The 23,125-nt window shown below is 46.6% G+C and overlaps 2 protein-coding genes across 5 annotated transcripts in view; one reads left to right on the forward strand and one right to left on the reverse strand.

The window, feature by feature from the left end:
• The window catches only part of THOC2 (THO complex subunit 2), a 33,037-nt gene extending 23,835 nt beyond the window's left edge, over positions 1–9,202 (forward strand). For 2 of the 4 annotated variants that reach the window (XM_078603001.1, XM_078603003.1), the window contains exons 30-37: positions 998–1,097; positions 1,362–1,840; positions 2,449–2,507; positions 4,772–4,807; positions 5,095–5,226; positions 5,735–5,801; positions 6,680–6,837; positions 7,618–7,891. In XM_078603001.1, coding sequence (XP_078459127.1) covers positions 998–1,097; positions 1,362–1,840; positions 2,449–2,507; positions 4,772–4,807; positions 5,095–5,226; positions 5,735–5,801; positions 6,680–6,837; positions 7,618–7,749 — 1,163 coding nt within the window. In that variant the 3' untranslated portion in view covers positions 7,750–7,891. Of the gene's footprint in view, positions 1–997; positions 1,098–1,361; positions 1,841–2,448; positions 2,508–4,771; positions 4,808–5,094; positions 5,227–5,734; positions 5,802–6,679; positions 6,838–7,617; positions 7,892–8,009 lie in introns of those variants that run through there. The other 2 variants (XM_078603004.1, XM_078603002.1) reach the window with 2 other exon arrangements.
• A 707-nt stretch (positions 9,203–9,909) lies between these two features.
• On the reverse strand, positions 9,910–21,829 carry ASIC5 (acid sensing ion channel subunit family member 5). Its single transcript, XM_078602697.1, is given in 11 exon segments — positions 9,910–10,224; positions 11,307–11,398; positions 13,092–13,260; positions 14,005–14,061; positions 15,377–15,524; positions 16,634–16,783; positions 18,134–18,268; positions 19,638–19,866; positions 20,750–20,868; positions 20,870–21,017; positions 21,795–21,829. Coding segments are annotated over 11 exon segments (1,458 nt in total). The 3' UTR covers positions 9,910–10,048.
• Positions 21,830–23,125: the final 1,296 nt, after the last annotated feature.

Genomic DNA, 23,125 nt, shown 5'->3' on the forward strand with positions numbered 1-23,125 from the left:
TTGGGAGGTGACCGGGTGACTCGGGTCAGGACGGTTGAGTTGGCACCGCTGAGGTCCTGTCTCTGCATCCAGGTGGCGGTCTGTGATTAAACCGCGATTCTCAAGTGTAGCGAGTTGATGGTCTCAATCCTGTTACCAATGACTACACCAAAAAACCATCCCGGCAAACTATTTTCTCTTGCGAGTTTAGCTCTTGCGATTTAGCGATTTCGTGCCAAATTTATTGAGGCACAGTTCATCGATCGCACCCCTGTGGCTCAACCATTCGCGGTTGACCGCGAGATTTCTGTATGCGTCGTAGCTGTTTTGCTCGCGATGATGCTACCACAGAAGAACACGCGCACTATCTTGTCTCCATCGAGTTTTCCCAAGCGGCCCATCGTGGGTCCCAGATCTAGTGGTGTTTCCAGCCTCCAGTGAGGCAGTGAGGTTCAGCCGTGTGATTTTTCTTCCTGTAGTGTACAGTCGAGTATTTTACACTACGGTACACTACATTAATTATTTTCATTTGATACATTTACCATACAAGTTATAACACTTTAATTCAGAATTCTTCCTGTTTGAATTTAGGGTAACATAAAAAAGGTGTATTACAAACCGTGAACCAAACCCTAGTTTTCCCATGTGCCTTTGAGTTTGCGGATCACCGATTTGGTGATTTCGGCTATTTTCAAGAACACTACCCTTGCGATGGAAAGTATTTGCTGTGTATTAATTTCACTACACTTTAGAGTTCATAAAATAAAAAAAAGAAGCCCATATCGGCCATTTAGGCAATTGGGGTGACACCCATGTTATGTGCGAGAGGAAGAAGGGGCAGCATCACCTCTGCCTTACAGCACTCCTTTTTGCATAAACATGGAGGTCGCCTCGCTGAATGTAGCTAATTGCGTGTAAACACACAAGAAGCGCGCAATAGATGTTTTAACTATTGACTGCATGTAAAGGTGCATTGCATGTTGTATAATAATTGTATGATTGTACTCGCCACTTGCAGAGAAATCCAAGGAAAAGCTGTCCAGTGGTGGGAAACCCACGGGGAAAAGTAGCAGCTCTATGGCTGTGAAGGCAGCAGGAAATGGGAGCAACTCCACCAGGTGAGTTTTCATTTGAAGGTGTTTGCTTAATGGGATCCCCGGGAGTTTGTTTTCTCTCCTCATGAGATTATGTTGCATGTGATTCTATCCTACATTTTAAAATGCATAAACAGATGCTCACATTAATGCCGATACTAAAGCAAACAAAGCGACTGACACTTGAGAAGAAATCATTGGCCATTGTATTCACTGATGCTTGTGAACTGTTGCAGCTGCGTCGTTTTACACATGCTCAACATTGACGGGCCACCCGCTGTTTTTCAGTAGCAAAAGCAGTAAGGACAAAGAGGACCCGTCGATGACTAAAGACAAGGAGCGGTGGGACAGGGAAGCTGGGATTCCGGAGGGCAAGGCCGGAGGCGGAGGCAGCAGCAGCAGCAAGGAGCGCACGTCTCGTGACGAGCGCTCGGGCCGTGACGAGCGTGGAAGCAGGGGGGGGGAGCCCAAGGAGCGCACGGCAAAGTCGTCCGACCGGGATAAGGATCGCGACAAGGCGAAAAAGGACGACAAGTCCTCCTTCGGCAAGGAGGAGAAGTCAAAACAGCTGCCGCCGCCGACTTCCACGCCGCCGGCTGGCGGCTCGGAGGGTCGGCAGGAGCGAGATTTCGGCAAGGAGAAAGAGGGCAAGTCGAAGGATGGGCAAAAGAGCGAGAGATCCAACCTGACGTCCCCTTCGGCGTCGTCGAGCTCCGGGACCTTGAAGTCGCCCACGCCGCGCTTGGATATGTCAGATTCTGATAGAGGCAAGTTTTGTGTCCGCCTAAATCTATTTTTGCAGCTCCTGGTTTTCACGCTCTCTTTTGTTCCGTTACTAACGCTTTGGCAATGCTTTGTTCGAGCTAAGTGAACCAACATTGGACTGGTGAATTTCTGTTATTCATCCAGCATCAATAAAGTTTTGTACTTAGGCTAGACTTGCTGAAGTTCACCAGTAAGCATAATATGAGGTAATGTGGTGCAGAGGGATGAACTGCATCAATCAAGAGCACAGATAATGCAAAACATACAAATTGGACAATGAAACAGTTTCTCTTGTTTATCAAAATATTATTAGTGTCAAGACACGTGTGCCATCTGTTATTGTCAAAGTAATCTGTTTACGTGCGGACATGTTTACATTCACATTAATGCTGACCCTAGACGAGTGACGATCAGCAGCTGATAATTAGCAATCGTCCGTATAAACATTTACTTGTTTTTCGAAAAAACGGTTAATCCGCCCACGGATAATCGAGAGTTAACTTTTGTGCGGTGTCGATGATGTGTGCTCTTGGTTCCAAACTGCAACGGCATGCACTTAATCCCAGGAATGGTACCTGACCGTGTGCTTTGTGCCTTTCTGTCATTGCAGAGCAAAAGCGGCGTAAGCTCGACAGCCACACCTCGCCATCCCATGCCTCCGCTGTAAAGGTTAGTATCGTATAACAACACGAGAATGGGAAGAAGGGGAGAGAGAGAGAGAGGGGTTCCTCGGAAGTAGCTGCTGCTGTCTGGAGTTCTGCAGGAAATACCCGGAAATATTGGTCATCCCAGCAATTCATTTTTTAAAGTATTCTTGCAACGCGTTCTACAAGGATGAAGCTTTTTCGGGCGACCAGGTCTCCTTTCAACCATCGCGCACCTTCTTCAGTGTTTTGTGGACTAAAGCAGAAATGGAATACAAAGCCGTTTAAAAAAAAAAGATCAGGCTTTTTTCTTAAATTAAAATTAAAATAGATCTTGTAAAAAGTTTTAATGGACCTAGATTTTTTTAGTTATATATTGTGGAAAAAAAAAAAGAAAAAAAATATTTTCGGAGTTTGGTTGGAGCCAGAGCTGAAAAGTGCCTTGTACATACACGGGTCCCAGTCGTTTTACAAAAAGTGCAATCGTCAAGAAAAAAAAAAGAGATAGCCAAGAAAAGTGTGCCAGTTTGCTGTAGGAGAATGAAGCTGAAGATGGAGGAAGAGGAAGGAGTGAAGATGATGATGCCTTCGGTGCCTTTCAGTGGAAGACCAGGGGAAGATGATGCACAGGATGCCGCCTCTAAAATATCTTTTTCATTTTCCATATCCACCTATTTATTTCTCCTCCCAAAATACCATGAGAGCATTCTGATCCTGAGCATTTTTAAGTTCCTTCAAGAAGTCCTGCCAGCAGTCGCCAAGCATTCCAGTGTGTAAAAAAGCCCCCTGTAGAAAATCCTCCACAGCTGTAGGCAGCCACCTCCTCCATCGCCGAATGGTTGGTGTCTCCGGCGTTCGAGCTCGTGTGGGACTCTTGCTGGCGTTGGTTCCTCCGTAGCGTCTCCACCCTTGAGGATGTCGCCGCACGCGCCGGCCGTGTCCAGCAAAGCCCACTCCCCAAGCCGGCCCGCACTTCCCTCCCCTCCCCGCTGGAGAAAGGCGATGGAGATGGCCCTTGCGCTGAGCGAGCGATGGTGCCGCGTGGAGCCCAGGGTAAAAAAAATGAAATAAAAACCCTGGCACTCTCGTGGCGCGATTTGCCATCGGTACGGCCGGTTGAGGGAGACCACGAGCTGCGTGAGTTTGGAAGATTTCCTGATCAGGTTGGCGCTGTCTGTGGAGCTAAAAAAATGTTGTGCTGTGATTGCCAACGATAATCATTTAAAGGGGGTGCTTTGCTTCCCAGCATTCTAAGTATCGCACTATGATTCCGTTAGTTGAGGGATGGGGTGCAGTGCAGTAGGTAAACTACTCGCTCGGTGTGCACTTTACTCGCTTTGTAAATCGGAACCACTTTGTGCTTTGCGTCACGCGATTTTTTCTGAACGTAGATTATTTTAAGAGCGACGTAAAATGGATGGTAATTGGAAAGATGTTTTTAAGATTTTATATCCAGTAAATTGTGTGATCAATACCTCAATGTACATTGTGTATATGACATTTTTTTCTACGTGTAATGTAATTGAATGTATTTTCTTACAACAATGGACTTTTGTTAAGCTTTAGTCTGTGAAAATGTAACTTCAATGTTTAAGGCCCAAACATTTATGGTTTAGGCTACACTTAAGCATTCGTGACTTTCTTAATCTTTGTGTGACATAAGCTTCCTGAACTAAATGTTGCAATGTGACGCCGGTATAATTCCATTGAATTGAAATTGTACTTTTTTTTTACATTGTGACACTGGAATAGTGCTCATATTGTCAAGATAATGATCTAAAGGCAGCTATATGCCTCTCAGGCATACATGTAAATATTGTTTTGAAGTAGTCAAGTTACACCGTGCACTGACATTGTATATTTCTACATTTTTGTCATCTGTAACTTGAAACCATGAGCAGGTTGTGAACGTTGCTTTGCTGCTCTCCAAAACTCAGATGTGGATCTGAAACTCGCCGGGCTGCTTTAGGGTTAATGATGGCGATTCGAAGGAGGCCATGGTTTGGGTTGGAGCTTTAGTTCATGAGTCGAAAGAGCTGGGACTTCTCTCAAATTCAGTTGCTTTGGAGGAGGCTGCATCTCATCGTTCTTCTGCAGAAAAGTTCCTCCCAAGTCCTAACCTGTTCTGCCAAGCCGCCCCTCTTTCCAAGGAGGTGGGAGGAGATGGCCGTCATCATGCCGGATTGGAGGAGTGCCCACCGCTGGTTCCCAGAATGCCGTGCTACTGCCGCCCTGCTCCTCAGCTCGGGTCTCTTTATCTTTCGTCTCCCCTTCTCACTCCCCCAACAGGATGGACAGGGAGAGTTCAGAGACCCATCAGCCAAGGTTTGCATGCTACCCATTGGTCTTTACCGTTGCCATTTTTCTGAAAGTACATTTTTATACTACCTTAATTTAGTGGTAGCTGTATGTAAAGTGGTCAGCAGCAATTTCCAATTGTCCTTTTCGTTATAGTACCAACGTTATTTTCCATTCGGGTAATGTTGACTCCTTTTAGATGAAACTTTGGGCTGAGTTGCAATTGCCTCAGGTGTTTGCAGGTGAATGGCTTGCCGGAGGCGGCTACTGAGAGCTTAACGTGTGCTGTGCTTGGTGGCTTCGTCCCCGGGCAGCTCCAAAACCTACACCAGCTCGGCAGCGGGGGTGGGGCCCGCGGGCGCTCCCACAGCAGAGAGCGGGACGTGGAGAGGAGGGAGCAGTTTCACGAGCGCTCGCGCGATCGCGACAAGAAGGAACGCAAGCGGGTACGGCACCCGCCCCCTCCCGTGACTCCACCTGTGCAGGTGGCCCCGCTTCATGCAAAAGCGGTGCGATGGTAACGGTCTTCCGCAGGCCCCGGTTCGCGATGGCTTACAAACTGTTGAATGTTAAATGGAGCAATGTTTTCCTTGACAAGATGGCACGTTTTCTTTTTGCTAGCTCAAAGTGTCACGATTAGCGAGTTGAGATTTGATCAAAAAATATATATTCGAGTCTCCTTCGGCATTTCTCGTCTACAATTGTATTAACTACACATTCATATAACTTGCGCTGCTTTTGAGAATTAAATGATTGAGGAAATAATGGAAGTTTAAAGAATAATTCTAAGAAAATGTATTTTTACATGTTGTGATGCAATCAATATTTGGAGTATAAAAATAGATGAAGTCTTAAAATGACTACCAAGCTTTCTCCATTAGACTGATGATGGCTGGTAAGCCAATATTTTTTGGTTAATGAAGGGGGCTGTTTTTTTGTGCCCTTATTGCACAGGACCATTCGGGGGCTGAGCGAGATCCGTCCAACGAAAACAAGCGCCGGAAAGATGAAAACGGCCTGAGTAAGTAGCTCATCTCAGCTGTTTATACACACACACACGTACATCCTGTGAGTGTTTTATCGTTCAAAACTGATTGTAAGAACTAAATGTGTGCGTTTACAGCACTTTTGTAGTGTACATAGTGCCCTCTCCCCACCCCGTACAGGTCCTTTGACCGTATTTGATGTTGGTCGGTGCGGGTTGGTAAAGGCGGGGGGCATATAAAGTACGGTATAACAATAGATGTTACTGCTCTGCCATCTGCCGTTGACCATGTCGCCCAGAAGCAGCCTATAACAACCAGACGTACATGATGGTTATCAATTTGCACACTATTCAGGTTCAGGCCCTACCCTACCCCTTCTAGTTTTTCAGTTCGATGAGACCGTTGGCATTCCTTGTGATTTTGTCGTAGGCAGCTGAACTCTTTATTTTTTTTTATGAAATAGACTAATATTTTCATTTGGAAGAACCTTTTTAATGAAAAATGGGTCATATTGACTTGGTTATCCTGTTTTACATTGACATTACATTTTTAACACGAATATTTTACCTTGAAAATCTCTTTGCATTAGATATTTGTGAAGGGCGCATGTCTTTTATTTTGGCGGTCGCGTCGCAGGTAGCGTGGTGCGCTATGAACCCGGCGACCCGAATTCGATTCCCGCTCACGGCCATCGTCACCAATTATCTGAACTGGTCCTGGGCCTCCCTTAAGTCGAATACCTGGTGCAGTTGTGTAATCATCGCTACTATGGAAACAAAGGCGGCCAGTGCGTGGTATTGGCCACCCACCACCTCGTGATTCGTGCCGTCCTTTCATAGGTGCTCGCTTAACAGCACTTGCCCCAAAAGTCTGTTAGGGCTCTAAGGGGGGCTCTTTGTCTCGTGATTTTAAGACATGGGGACGAAGCACAGCAAGAGCAACAGCCCGACTGACTCTCCCAAGGAGAGGGACAAGGATAAAAGCAAGAGCTCCAAGGTGTCTGGCAACAAGGAGAAGATTGCAGGAGACTTCTCAAAACACGAGAAAGGAAGTTCCTCGAGTGGCAAGAAGGTACGGTCGTAACCCACTGGTTGTCTCTAACCTCCACGCATAGCCGACTTCAAGCCTCCTTCCCGTGTTTACAAGTGAGGCATCATTTCCATACAAATTATTCGGCGATGCTGTGTCGGGCAGTGGTGCACGAGCGCCAATTCCAAAAAAGAAATCGACATATTTGTCAAAAAGCACTATGGCATTAAAAGGAAAAATAATACAATTGGCAGCATTTCAGGCGATAGCGCTTATTTCATAGCACATTTATGTACATAATCAACGATTTTTGGGTTTAGATCGCGTTATTTATAAATGTGTCGTAACCCTCCTTATTTATAAATAACGCGATCTAAACCCAAAAATCGTTGATTATGAACAATATTGGTCGCGAAAGCCTACGTGTTAAACTGACATTTATGTACAGTTCACATTGCTATTCCACGAGTAGGCATGTACCAGAGGGATTAATGCTGTAGAGTTTGTGAAGCACATGAGCTATGATTGTGCAAATAGCGAGTGTGGAATGGTAGTATCGCGGTAAGCATGCTGCCCTCCGAACCCGGGGACCCGAGTTCGATTCCCGCTCGCGGCCAGCACCAGTAACGATTATGTGAACCGATCCTCAGCCTCAAATGAGTACCTGGTGCAGTGTATAAACATCGCCACTGGCATGGTGCTGGCCACCCACCCCCTCGTTTGCCGTGCCGGGCTTCATCGGTGCATGCTGACGGCACTTGCCCCGACAGATTGTTAAGGCTATACCGGGGATCTTTGTGCGTGTGATTATCTTTCGCTCAGGATATCCATCATGAGAAAGAGAAGGAAAAGAAGGAGAAAAAGGACGGAGCCCGGGGAAAGGAGGAAAAAAAGCAATATCCTTTGTCGAGCACAGGTGTGCAGCGGCGCAGTGTTAAGAGTAGCATGGTGTAAGAGTTCTTTTTGTTCACACCCCATTGCCAAAATCTCCCAACCGCTAAATGCAACAAGATGGTTTTCTGTTAATTTACAAACTCGGTTTGGCTGAAATGACAGTTTGGTCATGAGCACTTATGAGTGTGAAAGTAATCTGTTTATTGGTATATTCCGGGGTCATTTCATGAGGCTTGGAGATGGTTGATGAAATACATTTAAATGCAATGTTTGTGTATTGGTAGCATCGTTGAATTACTGTTATGCCTTAACTGTGTCACTCATAAATCATCTTCAGACAAACACAGATGATCCCTTTCCTGGGACAGATGCACCATGGTGGGAAAGCAGGGTCGGCGTGATGCTACACACAAAAAATTAAATATTTTTAAATATCTTTACAAAATGTGTGGATTATGAGTGTTGCTTTGTCATCTGCAGTGCAGAAAGCCACATCATTCTCCCACACACTGCCTTCGAACCCAACGGTTCTCATAAGGCGATGTTACGTCATCCACTCTGCGTCAAAATAATGCGGCCCTGCTATTTATATACTGCGCACCCCAAGTGCTGTGAGCTGCAGATTGATAGCCCAGTTAAATTTTTTTGTAACTTCCCCACAGGATGGACTAAGCTTAGGAATAAAATTATTACAAGCCACTCCGCTCTGGCAAGCGTAACACATCTGACCAAGGAACCCGTTTTTGCAATCTGAGCAGCAAAGATTGCACAGTTGTCACATTTGTGAGCACACACTTGACTTTTGAAATCCAAGTGAATGCATTTTTATATTTGCCGTGGATCGCCACCGTACTCCTTTTGTCACAAGGAGCTCTTAACCAAGTGGAATGCGTGCTTGAGGGAGCGGTGTGTGTATTGTAACCGGTAGAAAATGAATAGTCATGAAATGGTAAAAAAGTTATGCGTGCTCCCCCTTTTCCGCTGGCGAGTGTGGAGCCATTGTAAATTATGTTGTAGCTCTGCACCAGGCGGTGGATGCAGAGGAATCTGTTTTACACAGCCCTGAGCAATTTTATCCTTTTGTATCGGATTCAAATAAATATCGCAAACCAGGGGCGTTAGTTTGAATGTGAATAAACTTGGTTAAATTGTGTACGCGTGGCTGGGGTTATTTCTCAAACGCGCGGCAGGTTTTTCAGGCTTGTATTATTTACTTATTTCAAAATGTTTTCCTAGTTTTTAACCGTTTCGTTCTGTTTATTGAAAGTTAAATTGTAAAAGAGGGTGAAATAAAATCATTGTTTGGTTTTAATTTTTTGTGTTCATGTCCAGCCACAGTCCTCATGTCTTTCGAAATGCATAATGTAAATGATTTATATTGGCCGACTCGTGGTTGTGTTTATTATCGTTTGTTTCTGTAATAGGGCTGTTGGACAAATGGCTGAAAAACTACAGTTAAATGTATTATATTGCATTTTTGATTGTTACTGAAAAAATAAATGGCTCATTTTAATATTGTTTGCGTTCCTGCTTACTGGGAATATCTGCTCGTTTTGTCAATGTGTTCACTCAGTGTCTCAGTAGTGCGTGATATATTTGCATAGTTTCACTCCGATGAAGCAATCACCGCGTGTGCTGGTGAGATCCGTTGGTTGGGCCCGTTCATGTTTCACGGGTTGTTTGTGTCCGCTTTCGTGTGATTTGTCGTTAAAAGGGTGACCCTAGGCAGGGCCGAAAGTGTGTGAAGTACGTGTTGCATGTGAGCGCGGAGACGTCCGTGTGATTCCCAGGTCGACTCGGCCTCAAATGAGTACCTAGTGTCATCGGTGTTCGCTAATAGCACTTGCCCCAACAGTATGTTAAGACTTTAGGGGGGGGGGTCTTTGTCTAAGTCCTCAGCAGATAACAGGAGTAGAACATTTTGTTGATTTTTTATTGAGGAAATGCATTTGACTTATTAACATTGCAGAATTACTTAGGAAAGTAGCTTCTCACTGAATACATTGTTTAGCTCCGTGAAACGATAATTGTCCAGCACTAAACGAGCCAATGTTTTAGATGCGTTTGAATGAGGGTCATAGGTTATATGACTCGTTTATCAACGATGCTTTTCATTGAGTGGAGATTATCGGAAATTAATAACTGAAAAGGGCACTTCAAAATGATTAACCCAAGCTCAGTAGCTCACATGGTGTATTAAAGTAATTGGGATGAGCAAGGTTGATTGACATTGTCCTTGTATAGAAAACTTAACCCGTTCAATTGCCATCACGTGCGCTCCATAACACTCCTGGACACGTCCACAAGCTGGATTGAAACCGCGCTAGCGACGTGGAATAATGACATTGGAAATGATCATTTAGCCTTGCACGGGAGGTGACAATGCAGCCTTGGTGCAGGTGGCTGCGCGGTTGCCCAGGAAGGAAGCGACAGCATTGAGGGCCTTTGCGGCGCTGCGAGCCACGAACTCCAGCACCTCGATGATGGTTATCACGCTGGCGCCCACAAACAGCCCCAGTTGTCCTCCTATGTCGCCTGCACGCGCGCACATACGGTGATGCTTAGCGCAGCTACCCTGTCCACACTCTCGTCCACAAGCGACGAACAGGTAAGGGAGGAGGCTCGTTTACATCGCGATGGGGGGGGTAGGGGGTATTGAGGAATGCAGGAGAGTGGGTGGGCTGGGTGAGGCCGTAGATGTTACGTGGGAATAAAGCAGCGTCTTGTGTGGATATGCTTTGGCTCCGGGGATGGGGCATGGATTGGTTTTGTTTAACACAACCGCCCAGGCTGAAGTGTACACAATTGAGTAAAGCGTATTTTGTAACGTACGTAATCTAAAGTACATTATTATACGGTGCCATGTTATTTGTTATTCAACCGCTTTCACAAACGTAGCAAGATGGTCTCAGCCCAGTTATCTACAAATGACTGCACGAATAAAATATCCATTCATTATTATATTTCGTTTCTCACTTGATTTGGCTAAATTCCACCTTTGTGACTTAACATGTATAATTTTCACCGCCGTGTGTCACTATCATTCTTTGCGGGACACAAAAGGTCTCCTGGTGCGTAAGTGGGAAATCATCTTCCAGGCCCCTTGAACATTGTGTGATGCACTTGCTACCTGCAGGGTTCCAAATGGAGATTCCTTTGCCCCGTGAAACGGAGCCGTGGCACACACACGAGTTAATACTGGTAGGAACCCACTGGTTCCAACAGCCCACAGGGGAGTACTGTATTGTGTCCGTCCGTCGTGCAGGGAGGGGCTGGGTGGGGAGGGAGGGGCTGGGTGGGGAGGGGGGAGGGAGGGGATGGGCTGGGTGGGGAGGGTTTGGGGCTGGGTGGGGAGGGGCTGGTCACCCCGTGGTGCCCTTATAAAACTCAACGTTTAACCTACTCACGCCGGCTTGTTCCCACCCTCACAGTCGGGCATATTTGCGGAATACGCCGCCGTTGACCCTGGCCATTGACCGAGCAACCCAACGTTCCTACCAGTTTTTTTCGCAGGAATGTGTTACTTGGAGAGGGGGGGGATAAACAATCATTGTTGAGTGATGTTTGCGTCTGTTATGTCTGCTTGACGTCCTGCCACGGTCGTGTGGACCACCCACTGAGTAAGACGCTCTCTGGCAGGGTCTTCTGCTGCTGGATGAGCGCGTAGTTCAGGCCCGTGTACGCAACGTCGATGGACACCAAGTTTTCTCTGTTGATAAGACGGTCACATTGGGCAACACATCAAATACGGCACCGCATTTACCAAATTTGTATTTACGTACTCTTAGTTTTTTCGGTAAAGTCACGTAAGTAAACAAATGAAATAAAAATTTAAAAAAATTAAAATCACCTACGTGACTTTACCGAAAAAACTAAGAGTATGAATCCTTGCAGTCACGAAAGCTTCAAATCTAGAATTGTGTTTACGTGCTTGCGCGTGCCTGATGATTGGTAAACACACCCCAACACCAGGACACACGCACGCAACAAGGCCGCCGTCCGAATCTGAATCGAACCGAAAAAATCGTTCAACTTGTGCTGCACTTCTATGCTTCCACGTCCACGCACCGTCACGTTCACCCACGTGCACTGACCACGGCGGGGAAGTATGTTCAGTTAACCGGCGTGCATTGCATTTATTGTTCAACGTGGAAAGAAAGGTGCGCCGTGGTGGGGGTTCGATGCGATGCAACGAGACACGTGTAACACGAGCACGATCCCAGCGGGCTCCCATGTACAACACGTACATCCGCGTTGGTCAATCCACTGCTAGTTGAGGGCATCACCACGCCGTGCGGGTCGTGGTTGTCGTTGGGGGGGGGGCGGTTTTTTGACCATACTTCACCACGCTGGTCACTGCCGGTTGACGAAGGCATCGTACGGACTGCACAATACAACAAATCGATTTTCCAGCACTATCCCCTCCTGACGACGTAGCCCCACAAGTGCCCATTGTCGTGCGCTATCCACCAGGCTCGAACCGGCTGAGCTTGCGAGCTCCGGGGAGAGTGGGCGCATTCTGGGTGCTTTGGTCGAAGGTAATGAATTGATGTGATTGAGTGACTCAAAATGTACCACCAATTAGGTAGAGGTGTAGGGTTAGTGCTTTATAACGCGAACATGAATGGGGTGGTTATTAATGTGTGTGTGTGTGTTCAAGTTGGCTTCTAATGCGTCTTCTCCCGACGTTTCGATACGTTGTTCTTGTTCAAGCATCGATTATTTAATGGCTCGAACATTGTCTGGCTTTACGCGTTCTGACCTCGTTCGTTTCTGCCTCTAACGCCTCCGCTCTGTGTCCCCGTCTTACCCCGACTCGTCTTGAACGTCCGTCTCATTTGTACTGTCGAGGTCTCTAGGGCATCGGCTGTTGATTGCGGTTGTGACAGAGGAGAGGGGATAAGCTGAGGAGAGGGAGACAACCAAGCGTGGTTGTGTGGAGAAGAAATGGAGTTTGTGGCTGCCTTTGTGTAGAAACGGAGGGGGAGATCCTGCGGTTGTGATGATGGCTATGGTTGGTTTGGGCTGTACGCCATTCAGGCTCTGTTGAGGCTGTGGTTCTGTTGACGGGGAGGGAGGAAGGGAGAGATGCTGTGGTCGAGGAGGGGGGGACGTGGACTGTGGTTGTGTTCAAGTTCAAGTTCATTTATTAGGTATAGCCCTGTGAGCCATTCGGCTCTTGAATCGGGTGCAACCGCAACAAAACAAAAACCAAAAACATGAACAAAAAAACATCTTAAAGTGAATATGTGACGAAGTGCAAACAGAAAATCCAAGAAAAGACAGCAAAATATTGCAGAAAAAAATCACCGTACACCAACGCTGCACCTCGTGTAGGCGAGGTTGTGGTTGTGTGGGGCTGCACCTCGTGTAGGCGAGACTCTGGTTGTGTGGGGCTGCACCTCATGTAGGCGAGGCTGTGGTTGATTGATCTCTCGTAGCGATGCGATGCCTGCAGGCTCGGGAAGGTGGCGTAGGACACGGAGGACGGGAAGCCCTTCTGCAGACACGGCACGGGGCACTGCGACAGGTGGGACCCCCCTGTGCACATCCCCTGCGCCTGCGAGAGAACTACAGCCCGGAGGTGCTCAGCCACCGATCAAGCAGCATCGGCATCATCAGCATCATCAGCATCATCAACAGCACCATCATCATCAGCATCATCGACAGCACCATCATCATCAGCATCATCATCAGCACCATCGACAGCACCATCATCATCAGCATCATCATCATCAACATCATCATCAGCATCATCGACAGCACCATCAGCATCATCATCAGCATCATCATCAGCACCATCGACAGCACCATCATCATCAGCTGCATCAGCAGCACACTCAGCAGCAACAGCAAAGCAGCATCGGCAAAATCTTCATGATGAATAATTGATTGTTTGGTTAGGTCACGTAATTATTTGTCAAAAATTATGTCGTAAGACCCTCCACCACCTGACAAAGCCATACATTGTTACACGTAGAATCATTTAACGTGGAGTTTATTATCATTGCTGTTGTTGTTGTTTCAGCTCACCGGGAGTTGAAGGAGAGTTCTCACAACCAAATTTATCAGTCGGAATACAATCGGGGAAAGTAAGAATCATTACCGAAATAGTAGTTGGTCATCACTGCCATCACCAGGCATGCATCCATCGCAAAGCACCGGCAGCAGCAGCACCAATATCATTGTCAACTTCACCACCACCGCCACCACAACAAGACAACCACTCCAATCGCCCACTTTGGTGGTGGTTGTCGTGGTCAGAAAACAATGCATTACAATCAACCACACATGTGTCAGAGGGACATCACGTACCCAACGCGTCTCGGGCGCAGTGGTAGTGCTGGTACAACGAACACTCCTCTATGTCACCTGCAACAACAACAGCAGCAGCAGCAACAACAACAGCAGCGTCTCCAGTCGGGCATGAGGACACACCTGCCGATATAATATCCATTCATCTTCTTGGTTCTTTCGGTAAAGTCACGTAGAATGGAAATAATAAAATAATAATTATTATTATTATTTCCATTCTACGTGACTTTACCGAAAGAACCAAGAATATGAATCCCTGCAGTCACGAAAGCTTTAAATCGAAAAATATCCATTCAGTTTGTTGATGCATGTTCGTCCCGGTGAGAGCTCTGTGATATTTAATGCGGGCGGTGATCTCCTCCATCCAGGAAGGCATCGCTGAACCGCAAGGATTCTTATCACGAGAATCTTGCAATGGGACATTTGTCCCATTCCTTTATCTTGACCATTTAGATTCGCGTGGGAGGGAAGTCGGAGAACCCGGAGAAAACCCCACGACGCACGCGACGGGACAGCGCTCGGTGCTTCCGGCACACAGACGAGTTCACGAACCAACTTTGCTGCACAGTCATCAAATTGTCAGCTCGCGGCCCAATGGCTTTTGGAGAGTTCCGCAAAACTTGCGTGAGCTGCCAACTTTTGCCTCCAAAACTGTGGGCCACGTGTGTGCTTCATCGCATATCCTACGGTGCGAGACTTTATCACGGAGACCTTAAAATGTTGTGACTATGCATGGCGATTGAGTAATTTGACATAATCTGAGATGTAGCTTGTGTGCCACCATTCCAGCTGGGGCACACTGACAAGTCTCCCCGTTTGGTGCCTCAAAATTTGGTTGCGAGGTCATGAACCTACTTGCTGCACTGCCATATAATGGCCACGTAATCTCTGCTCCAGAAACATAGGCCTTCTATCATAATGCCCTCTCTTCGAGGGGGAGGTCACTCTTTCTCCTCTGAAGTTAGCGCCCTGCAGTTTTTGAAACGATGAATATTGTACCGCATCTACGCTCCGTTTAATCGCAAACAAATTAATTTTAATACTCTTTGGTTTTTCGGTAAAGTCACGAAAGGTAAAAGATATAAAATAAAAGAAAAAATTAAATGAAAAAAACAACTACGTGACTTTATCGAAAAACCAAAGAGTATGAATCCTTGCAGTCACGAAAACTTCAAATCTAGAATTAAATACATTTTAAGTTCGACTTCAAAAGGACTCAACTGTGGACCCGCATCCCGAATGTGACTCGGAACGGAGTTGCCAAGGCACGGCGCGTAACAACAACATGTCGATTTTTGGGCACGTCGCGCTGTAAAAAGCAACCACACACAATTGTGCGATGTTGTTGATGTGCTGCGTGATGTGCACGCACCTGGGAAGTTGAAGGGCTTGCAGCCGCAAATTCTCTCCACCAAGTCAGCCTCGCACTCCTGGATGCAGCGAGCCATGCTGTAAGGCGCCGGGGACTGCAACTTCTTGCTGGGGTCGCAGTCCCCCCACGGGTACTGTTGGTTGATGCTCTGGACGAGACGCGGCAACCAAAATTCCATCAACGGCAACAATATCGTGGTCGAGACTAATGATGGATGGAGCGGCAGCCGTGGGAAAGAGCTCTGGCAGGAGGCTTTGGGTTGCCGGGGGAGCGGAGAGCGCGTGGAGGAGTCGAGCCAGACAAGAGGGGAAACACTGGGGAGGGCCGCGGTGGGTGCAGGCCCATGGTAGACTTTTAACATCCGGAAATAGAAATTAAACTTTTTCTAAATGGCAGGAGTGAGTCTATTGATAGGACAAACGTGGTGTACTTCCCATAAAGTGGTGATATTTGCTTTGTCAAGCCTGAAAGCATCTAGCGATGAGTCTACCTCCAACCACGTGCCCAGCGCCCCCACACCACCAATGTGCCACTGCGCAAAATACTGGAGCAGCATAGACTCTCCCAGTCTATTTAGCAATGTGGTATTTTACAAATTGCTGCTTGGTTGCCTCATTATTCAATGCACTACACTGGACAAGCCCCATTCTGGTTACCGAAAGCTCTTGCCTTCCCTGAAGAGCAGGCAGCAAAGGAAAAAGCGTGACATCTCACAGTCTGGAAGGTGATCTTGGGCTTCTACCACAGCTGAGCGGCTACTGAAGCGAAGCGTGCAAACGTAGGTTTCCATGACCAATGTTATTCATAATAAAGGGTTTTGGGTTAGACCGCGTAAGTATAATATGTCGTAACCCTCCACCACCCGACACGGCCAGTAAGGTTTAAGACTGGAAGCAGGTGGATTGCTTCACGATTGTGGCTCAATGATGCTGGATGTAATTACCAGCAAAACGTCAAACTCAAATTGTAAAAGTAGTAACTAATTAGCACGATTTGTCTACGTGACAAACCTTACTGGCTGTGTCGGGTGGTGGAGGCTTACGACGCATTCATACTTACGCGATCTAACCCCAAACACCTTTATTATGAATCCTAGCTATCGATGTGTGCAGACTGTTCAACTACACTGGAGCCCACAGGTCAGTCACTCAGGGCACAGAAAAGTGGTCAAGGGCTCCCATTGCCAAGCACGCTATGCCACTGCTACGAATCTACCTACTCGCACCTGTGCCCCATGCCCCATGCGTGTGTATACACCTTGGTGTGCTGGACTGACACGTACGCCTGGGTCCCCACGCCAATGGACAGACCGAGCGCCTCCACTTGCGGGGGCTCGTCTGGGTCGTGCACAACCAGACGGATCCCGACTCCCGTGAAGCCCAACTCGGGGTTCTCCCAGTAGTCCCACTGCACGCCTCGCAATTAGCACAGCACTCTTCCGTGGTGAGTGCACAATCACGACACGTGAGAGCGAAGGTGGTTTCCATAATAACGTGAGCTATAAACTGTTACTGCGATAAGCGAATTTTTTTTTTATTTTACCAGGTAAGGCCCACTGAGATATATCGCTCTGTTCGGAAGCGACCTGGCCACAAATGATAGCCCAATGAAGTGGATTATCACGTGGAAATATATAGCAGCCAAATACTCCAAACGCTTTTTCGAAATGTGGAGGGAAAAACCAGAGGACCCGGAGAAAAATCCACGCAACCACGAGGAGAACATGCAAACTTCAAATACACAGGCATCAGGGTCGGGATCAAACCCCACGACCTCCTGTATACCAGGCGAGGTAGTTAACACCTCTTATGTCGAGGCAATAAAAAAAAATGCATGGTGAATGGGACATAACCCTACTCGTACTGCAATGTTTTTTCCACACGTTTCCACTAGATGGCAGATGTTTGCTATGATCAAGGATGGCCAGCGCCCTTGCACAAATGGATATTAGAACAGCAGCGAGCTATTCGATATTGTTTTGTTATCTGAGGCTGTGAAGAAAATTCAGAATTAACGTTAAATTAGAGCTGCAATATGGTGACACCTGTACAGTGGAAATGTGTATATGTCGGTGTAAGGACTGCAATCAGAGTGAAGCGCATATTTGTGATGACAGACATAAACCAGTTGATTCTTTCACTCAAATATTAATAATTTTGCATTTTATAATTGCCGTAATGTATAATTGCTTAAATCGTTCTTGTTTTTACCCAGATTTTTTTTAAAAGAAGCATGCCATTTCAATGAGATGTTACCTTTTTGGAAAAAAAAGATGTTTTTCTATTTATTTATATAGTTTTCATTATGCATACCTTCACCGAGTGCCAGTAATGAATTCATTTACACAGAAATATAAAATAAAACAAGTTAGGGTATCTTTCACTACATTCAGTCAATGGAACATTGTAGTTTATCACGAAATGGGATTTCTGAATGTCATCAGTGGTGTGTTGCCTCTTAAACAAATGCTGCTGCGTTGCCTGATTTTATGAGTCGTGACAGATGATGGCAGCTTGGGGAGCCCTGAATACAGCAATGGATAGATCATGGATGATGATGATAATGATGATCTTGCTGCTGGGTTGCCTATAGCATCAGACCACCCAGCATAATTCGATGAACAACCACTACTGATGAAAACCCACTGAAAATGATGATAATGATGGAACTTCTGATGATAATGAAACTTCTGATGATGATGAAACTTCTGATGATGATGAAACTTCTGATGATGGCACCAGTCAAGTTTGCGGTCACCTGCTGCACATCAAAAAGGACCTGGAGGCCTTTCCCAGCTCCGGCTGTCTTCTGCTTGAGCGATCTTTGTTCTTCACTGAAGCCGCCGTTGAATGTGTAGCAATTGCCGTATTCTGTGAACACGTGCTGGAAATCCTGTGGGGTGGTGCCGTCAGTTGGGGTTGGGCAGTGACATGGACGCGTTTTTTTTACGATTTTAAGCAAGTGCAAAGGCCGCTTGTCGCTAAATGTGTTAAAAAGTTGTCCGCCCGTCCGAAGATACTGCACGAGTTTTCACGATAACTGCAAAACCATTAAACCAATGTTTTGTTTCTTATGGCATAGTTCAACTTCCTAATAAAATACAAGATCGCTAAATTTACTTGCTAACGTGCATTAGGTTAAACTCATGGTGATGATGATGACGATGATATGAAGGCTGGTTTTCACGTATCATCAATTTCCAGAATAGTGGTACTCAGATCTAGATTTCTCACTGGATATGTTTGAGTCATGGGTGGGCTGGAGTAGGCACGTGAGTTATTTGCCACAGGCATAGCGAGAGATATACTGGATGTGGTGTGCTGCAGCGTATGGAAACATTTGACGAGTGACTCCACCGGATAGACCCAGCTGAAATTAAGCCCTGTTGGTTTCCGTAAAAAAAATGTCTGCTGAACATCAGGGCTTCCTTGAAAATTAATCTTCTTATCGTAATGGGCTCTTACCTGGTTATAAATTTAATTATCTAAACCTAATTCCTTATTTCCTCTGGTGTGCGTTAATTCATTTTAACAAGGATCCCAATATGCACGTTGGTAACTTTGAATTTATCCTGATGCTCTTCACTGCATTTGAGCTTCACTTGTTTTTTACTGTCTAGAATTTAATAGACCGCTGGCTCAGGGTCAAGAAGACACTTTGTTTCTTAGATTTTTTTTTCAAATTCTATCCCGTTTGTGCGATCAGTATAATGTCACGAGACGCAAGTGTCCAATCAGATGTTAGAAAACGGCCCACAGAAAATAATATTACAGAGCTACTCAGAATAAAAATATTTATACTGGAGGAATCCGATCAGCGATAAAGCTCTAATTTTCACAGGTGTCCAGTACTTCTGAGATCGCTTCAAGTGACCGCTGTTCCGCACAGCAGCAGACATCACTTTTCTCACCCCCTGCTACAGAGAGTAATGTTCGGAGCGTGACAGTAAAACCAATCATTTCTGAGAGCTGTAATCTATACAAATAAAGTGCAGAATCAACAGGAATGCGATAGGGGGGAGGGGTGGTGTGTGGACCACGACCATCAAACTCACTGCACTCGAGAACCCGGTTCAACCACAGGCGGCTACCCGGAGTCAAACTCAGGTTCTCAGCGGTGCCAGCTCAGCCATCCCAGCCACGTGTGGGATGGCTCTGAGACAACGGCGAACGCCTCCACTGTGCATTGTGACACGCGCTCGCGGGGCGGGGGGGGGTGCTCTGCCATCTGAACCACAAGCGCTGAAGCGGGACTTGACCACCTGAGGTCCGCAAGGCCTGGAGTTAAAGTTGCACTCGAGCAGCGAGGCTGGGTTGAGCTGAAATCCGTGCTTGCGCGTGAAGGTGCGCGTGCTGAAGTTGAGGTTTTCTTCCCAGAAGCGGCGCACCTCGTCCGCCACCTCCTCTGGCCACTCGTCGACAACGCCGGCCGACAGGATGCTGAGAGCGGCCAGCAGATCCGTGGTTCCCTGCAGAGAGCTGCGGCGATACCTGTGTCACGCAGAGCCCGCGTCGTCGCTGTTTGACGTCATTGTCTTAGTCGTGGTTGACGTTGCCATTATCACCATCGCCGTTTGCTGTCATTGTCACCGTCCACGTTGTCGTCATCGTTGTTGTCACTGTCGTCATCATCACTACGCTTCCACCCATCCATTGAACATCAACCAACAAAGCCCCTCATCCAGCAATTACCCACGCATCATCACCCAGCCATCGCTCCACCCACTCATCTATCAACGAGCCATCACTTATCCATCAACCGGTCATTCACCAAACTCATCATCCACCCATCCATTATCACTAACTCATTAATACGAAAACTTCAAATCTAGAACTCATCAATAATCCATCACCCATACAACATCCATCCACCGTCCTCCAGAATCTGCAGCAGCATAGCAACTTGCGTGGCTTTCATCAGCTGCTCATCTTTGATTAATGGATTAGTCGATGAATGGATGGATTAGGAGACTGATAATTGGACATTTGTATAGATGGATGTATGGATAAATGGGTAGATACAAAGATGTATTCACAGTACGTGTATATATGGCAGGGGGTAATGCTTACCCAATTTGGCGACTGTGTGAATTGCCATCATTCAATGTTATGATTCAATCCAAGGGTAATGTATTTCACATTGAGCTGAACTAAGCAACGTCCAGCAGTTGCCGGGGTCATTTCAACACATTACATAGGAGAGATACAATTTAAAAAAACAACCGTGTAATCTTTCTCACGTGATATGATGCGCGCATTGCGAGCTACGGAACCAATACTGAAGCGGAGTGCGCACGCACGGACGCACGTGACGGACCTGCCGAGGGTACACGTGCGCTGGCTAACACGGGTGTTCACCGCGCGCCGTCATCACCGATTGTAGTTGCAGAAGGTGACGGCGGGGAAGGAGAGGTCCCGCACGTAGTGCAGCGTGAGCGAGGTGCTCGTGGGCCAGGCGTAGTAGGCGGCGAGACGCAGTGCCACCTGCCACCCCCGCCATGGCCACGCCCGCCACCACCACCGTCATCCAGAAGGCCCTCTGTGCCCGGCTCTGCGCGGAGGTTGCCCGTGCCACCCCGTGAAGACTCGTGGAGGAGGAAAAGGCAATCGCCTCCTTTGGCGAGTCCGTGGGCCCTGCAGGGCTTGCCGTGGAGCAATGCAAAGGGAGGATCGGGTGGGTGTGTGGACGGTGGTGGTGGTGGCTTCAATGCTTGACAATGGCATGGTTGCAGGTCTGTTGATGGAGCTGCAGGGGCTTCCATTGATGAGTTCACAATTCACATCCTAGCCAGAGTTGACTTGGCATTGTCAGCTAACATTCACACATCACTATTGTCATCTGTAATCATAATAATCAGCAGTAAGGGTAACTAACATTTTGGCAGTATTTTCCAACCTTAGATTTTATTAATGCTGATCTACAGCATTAAAATGCTCTCAATGATATTTTCCATGGCTATGATATTTCCCATGGCTCATTAGACACTATATATTATCTTAAGCATATAAATAATAACATACACACATAGACATGCAGGATTTAAAGCCATTAATATTTTCCAAAAATCATTGAAATCAATGTAAATGATACCGATGGCACGTTTGATTATTATGCACCGCGCTTTGAACACAGCAACATAAGTTCGATTCCCAACCACGGCTAACATCATTGGATGGGCTCTCTCCAACCCCCCCCCCCCACCGCGAGCAACACTTCATAAACCTGCACTACCAACATGGTGAAGTATGGTCAAATAACCCACATGACAAACACGGAGTGGAGGTGCCCTCTTTTTAAAAGTAGATTGGCATGGTTCTGTAAACCATCATTCATTATTATGCTAACTGCTATTGTTTAAAGAGACACGTGCATGTCGGTCACACTTGGATGAGCGATTAGCCGATTACTAAGAGCTTACCTTTTCTGCAGGCACGGCGCGTTGAAAATCTTCATCGCGCGATCGCCCTTCCACCGCGTTCGTAATTTGAGTAGAGCCTTGGAGCCAGTCTTCTCTATATAAACATGTGCCACTTACTGAGAGACAATATTTGCGCCTGTAGAGCACGCGGGAAGCCCTCTGCGGGCAAATGTTTGTACAATTTGTCACAACGCGTGTTGCCTGCGTCCCATCGCTATTCTGTTTTGTTACCAAAGTGCTCAAACATCGTTATCCGAATTCTCGATTACGTCCATAAATGCGTTCAATGAGCGCTTTGTCACACACGCTAATTGCGCGTGTAAAGTTTTGCATCTGTGACGAGGCAATGTCTTTTGGAGCGGTGGCGCGGTGATTTGCAACGCTGTCTAAAGCTAGCGACTCATCCATACGGCTATTTGATCATCCGTCAATACATCCACTCATCCAGATGTATCTCCACGAATACACCCATTAATGCATCTATATTAGTTTGGCTATACACCCAACTCTCTATCCATTCATTTCTCAATGAATTCATACATACATTTCACCATTTGTATGATTCTTTGTTCATCCACTTAGCGCTCTTGAAAATTGTTCTCGTGATCTCGTGTTTAAAATTTACTGATCATCTCGTACGAAAATTTTCATCAAGGTATTCATTACATTTAGTTACTAACACTGTGCTCTGACAACGTGTTAAAACGTGGTCCGTTCTTAATAACGTAACGCTTGAATGTTATCTTTGGGATGCTGTTAGAATGGACACTGGCAGGTTGGTGCTGTTGCCTTTGCAACAGGCACGAGAGGAAGCGATGCCCAGGTGTGGTTGCAAAAGTGCCCCTGGTGGTGATGACTTCCGGACAATCATCATCATCGGTCTCCATGTCCAGGCAGCATTCAACTTGGAAAGCAACAACTCTCCACATCTTTCCATACAGTATTTACAAAATGAATGCATTTACTTGAAGAGTGCACTTTCGACTCCCGATTTTTTTTAAACCTACTGTAAACAAAAATACCCGATTCACATACAAGCTAATCCAGGCTTTTGAGATGTTGTGCTTCCAAAGACCGCTTCAGATTTCACCCACTGCCCAGCGTACAAATTACACGAACCACAACTGGCAATAAAAAAAAAAGAGGAAGCTGCTGTGCTTTGCTCTGTCACTCGTATACGAGAAAAAAACCTTCCAACACCATCCTGCAAGTCTCGGTCAAAGGGACGAGGAAGGGAGGTCAACCAAGGACCAAACGGATGACGACTTGGTGTCTTGGACAGGGCGGTAGGCCGCGGATATTGTGCAGATCGCAAACGACTGCGAAAGGTG

Source organism: Lampetra planeri, chromosome 19, assembly GCF_965212315.1.
Source record: "Lampetra planeri chromosome 19, kcLamPlan1.2.h2, whole genome shotgun sequence".
In the NCBI taxonomy this organism is placed as follows: Eukaryota; Metazoa; Chordata; class Hyperoartia; order Petromyzontiformes; family Petromyzontidae; genus Lampetra; species Lampetra planeri.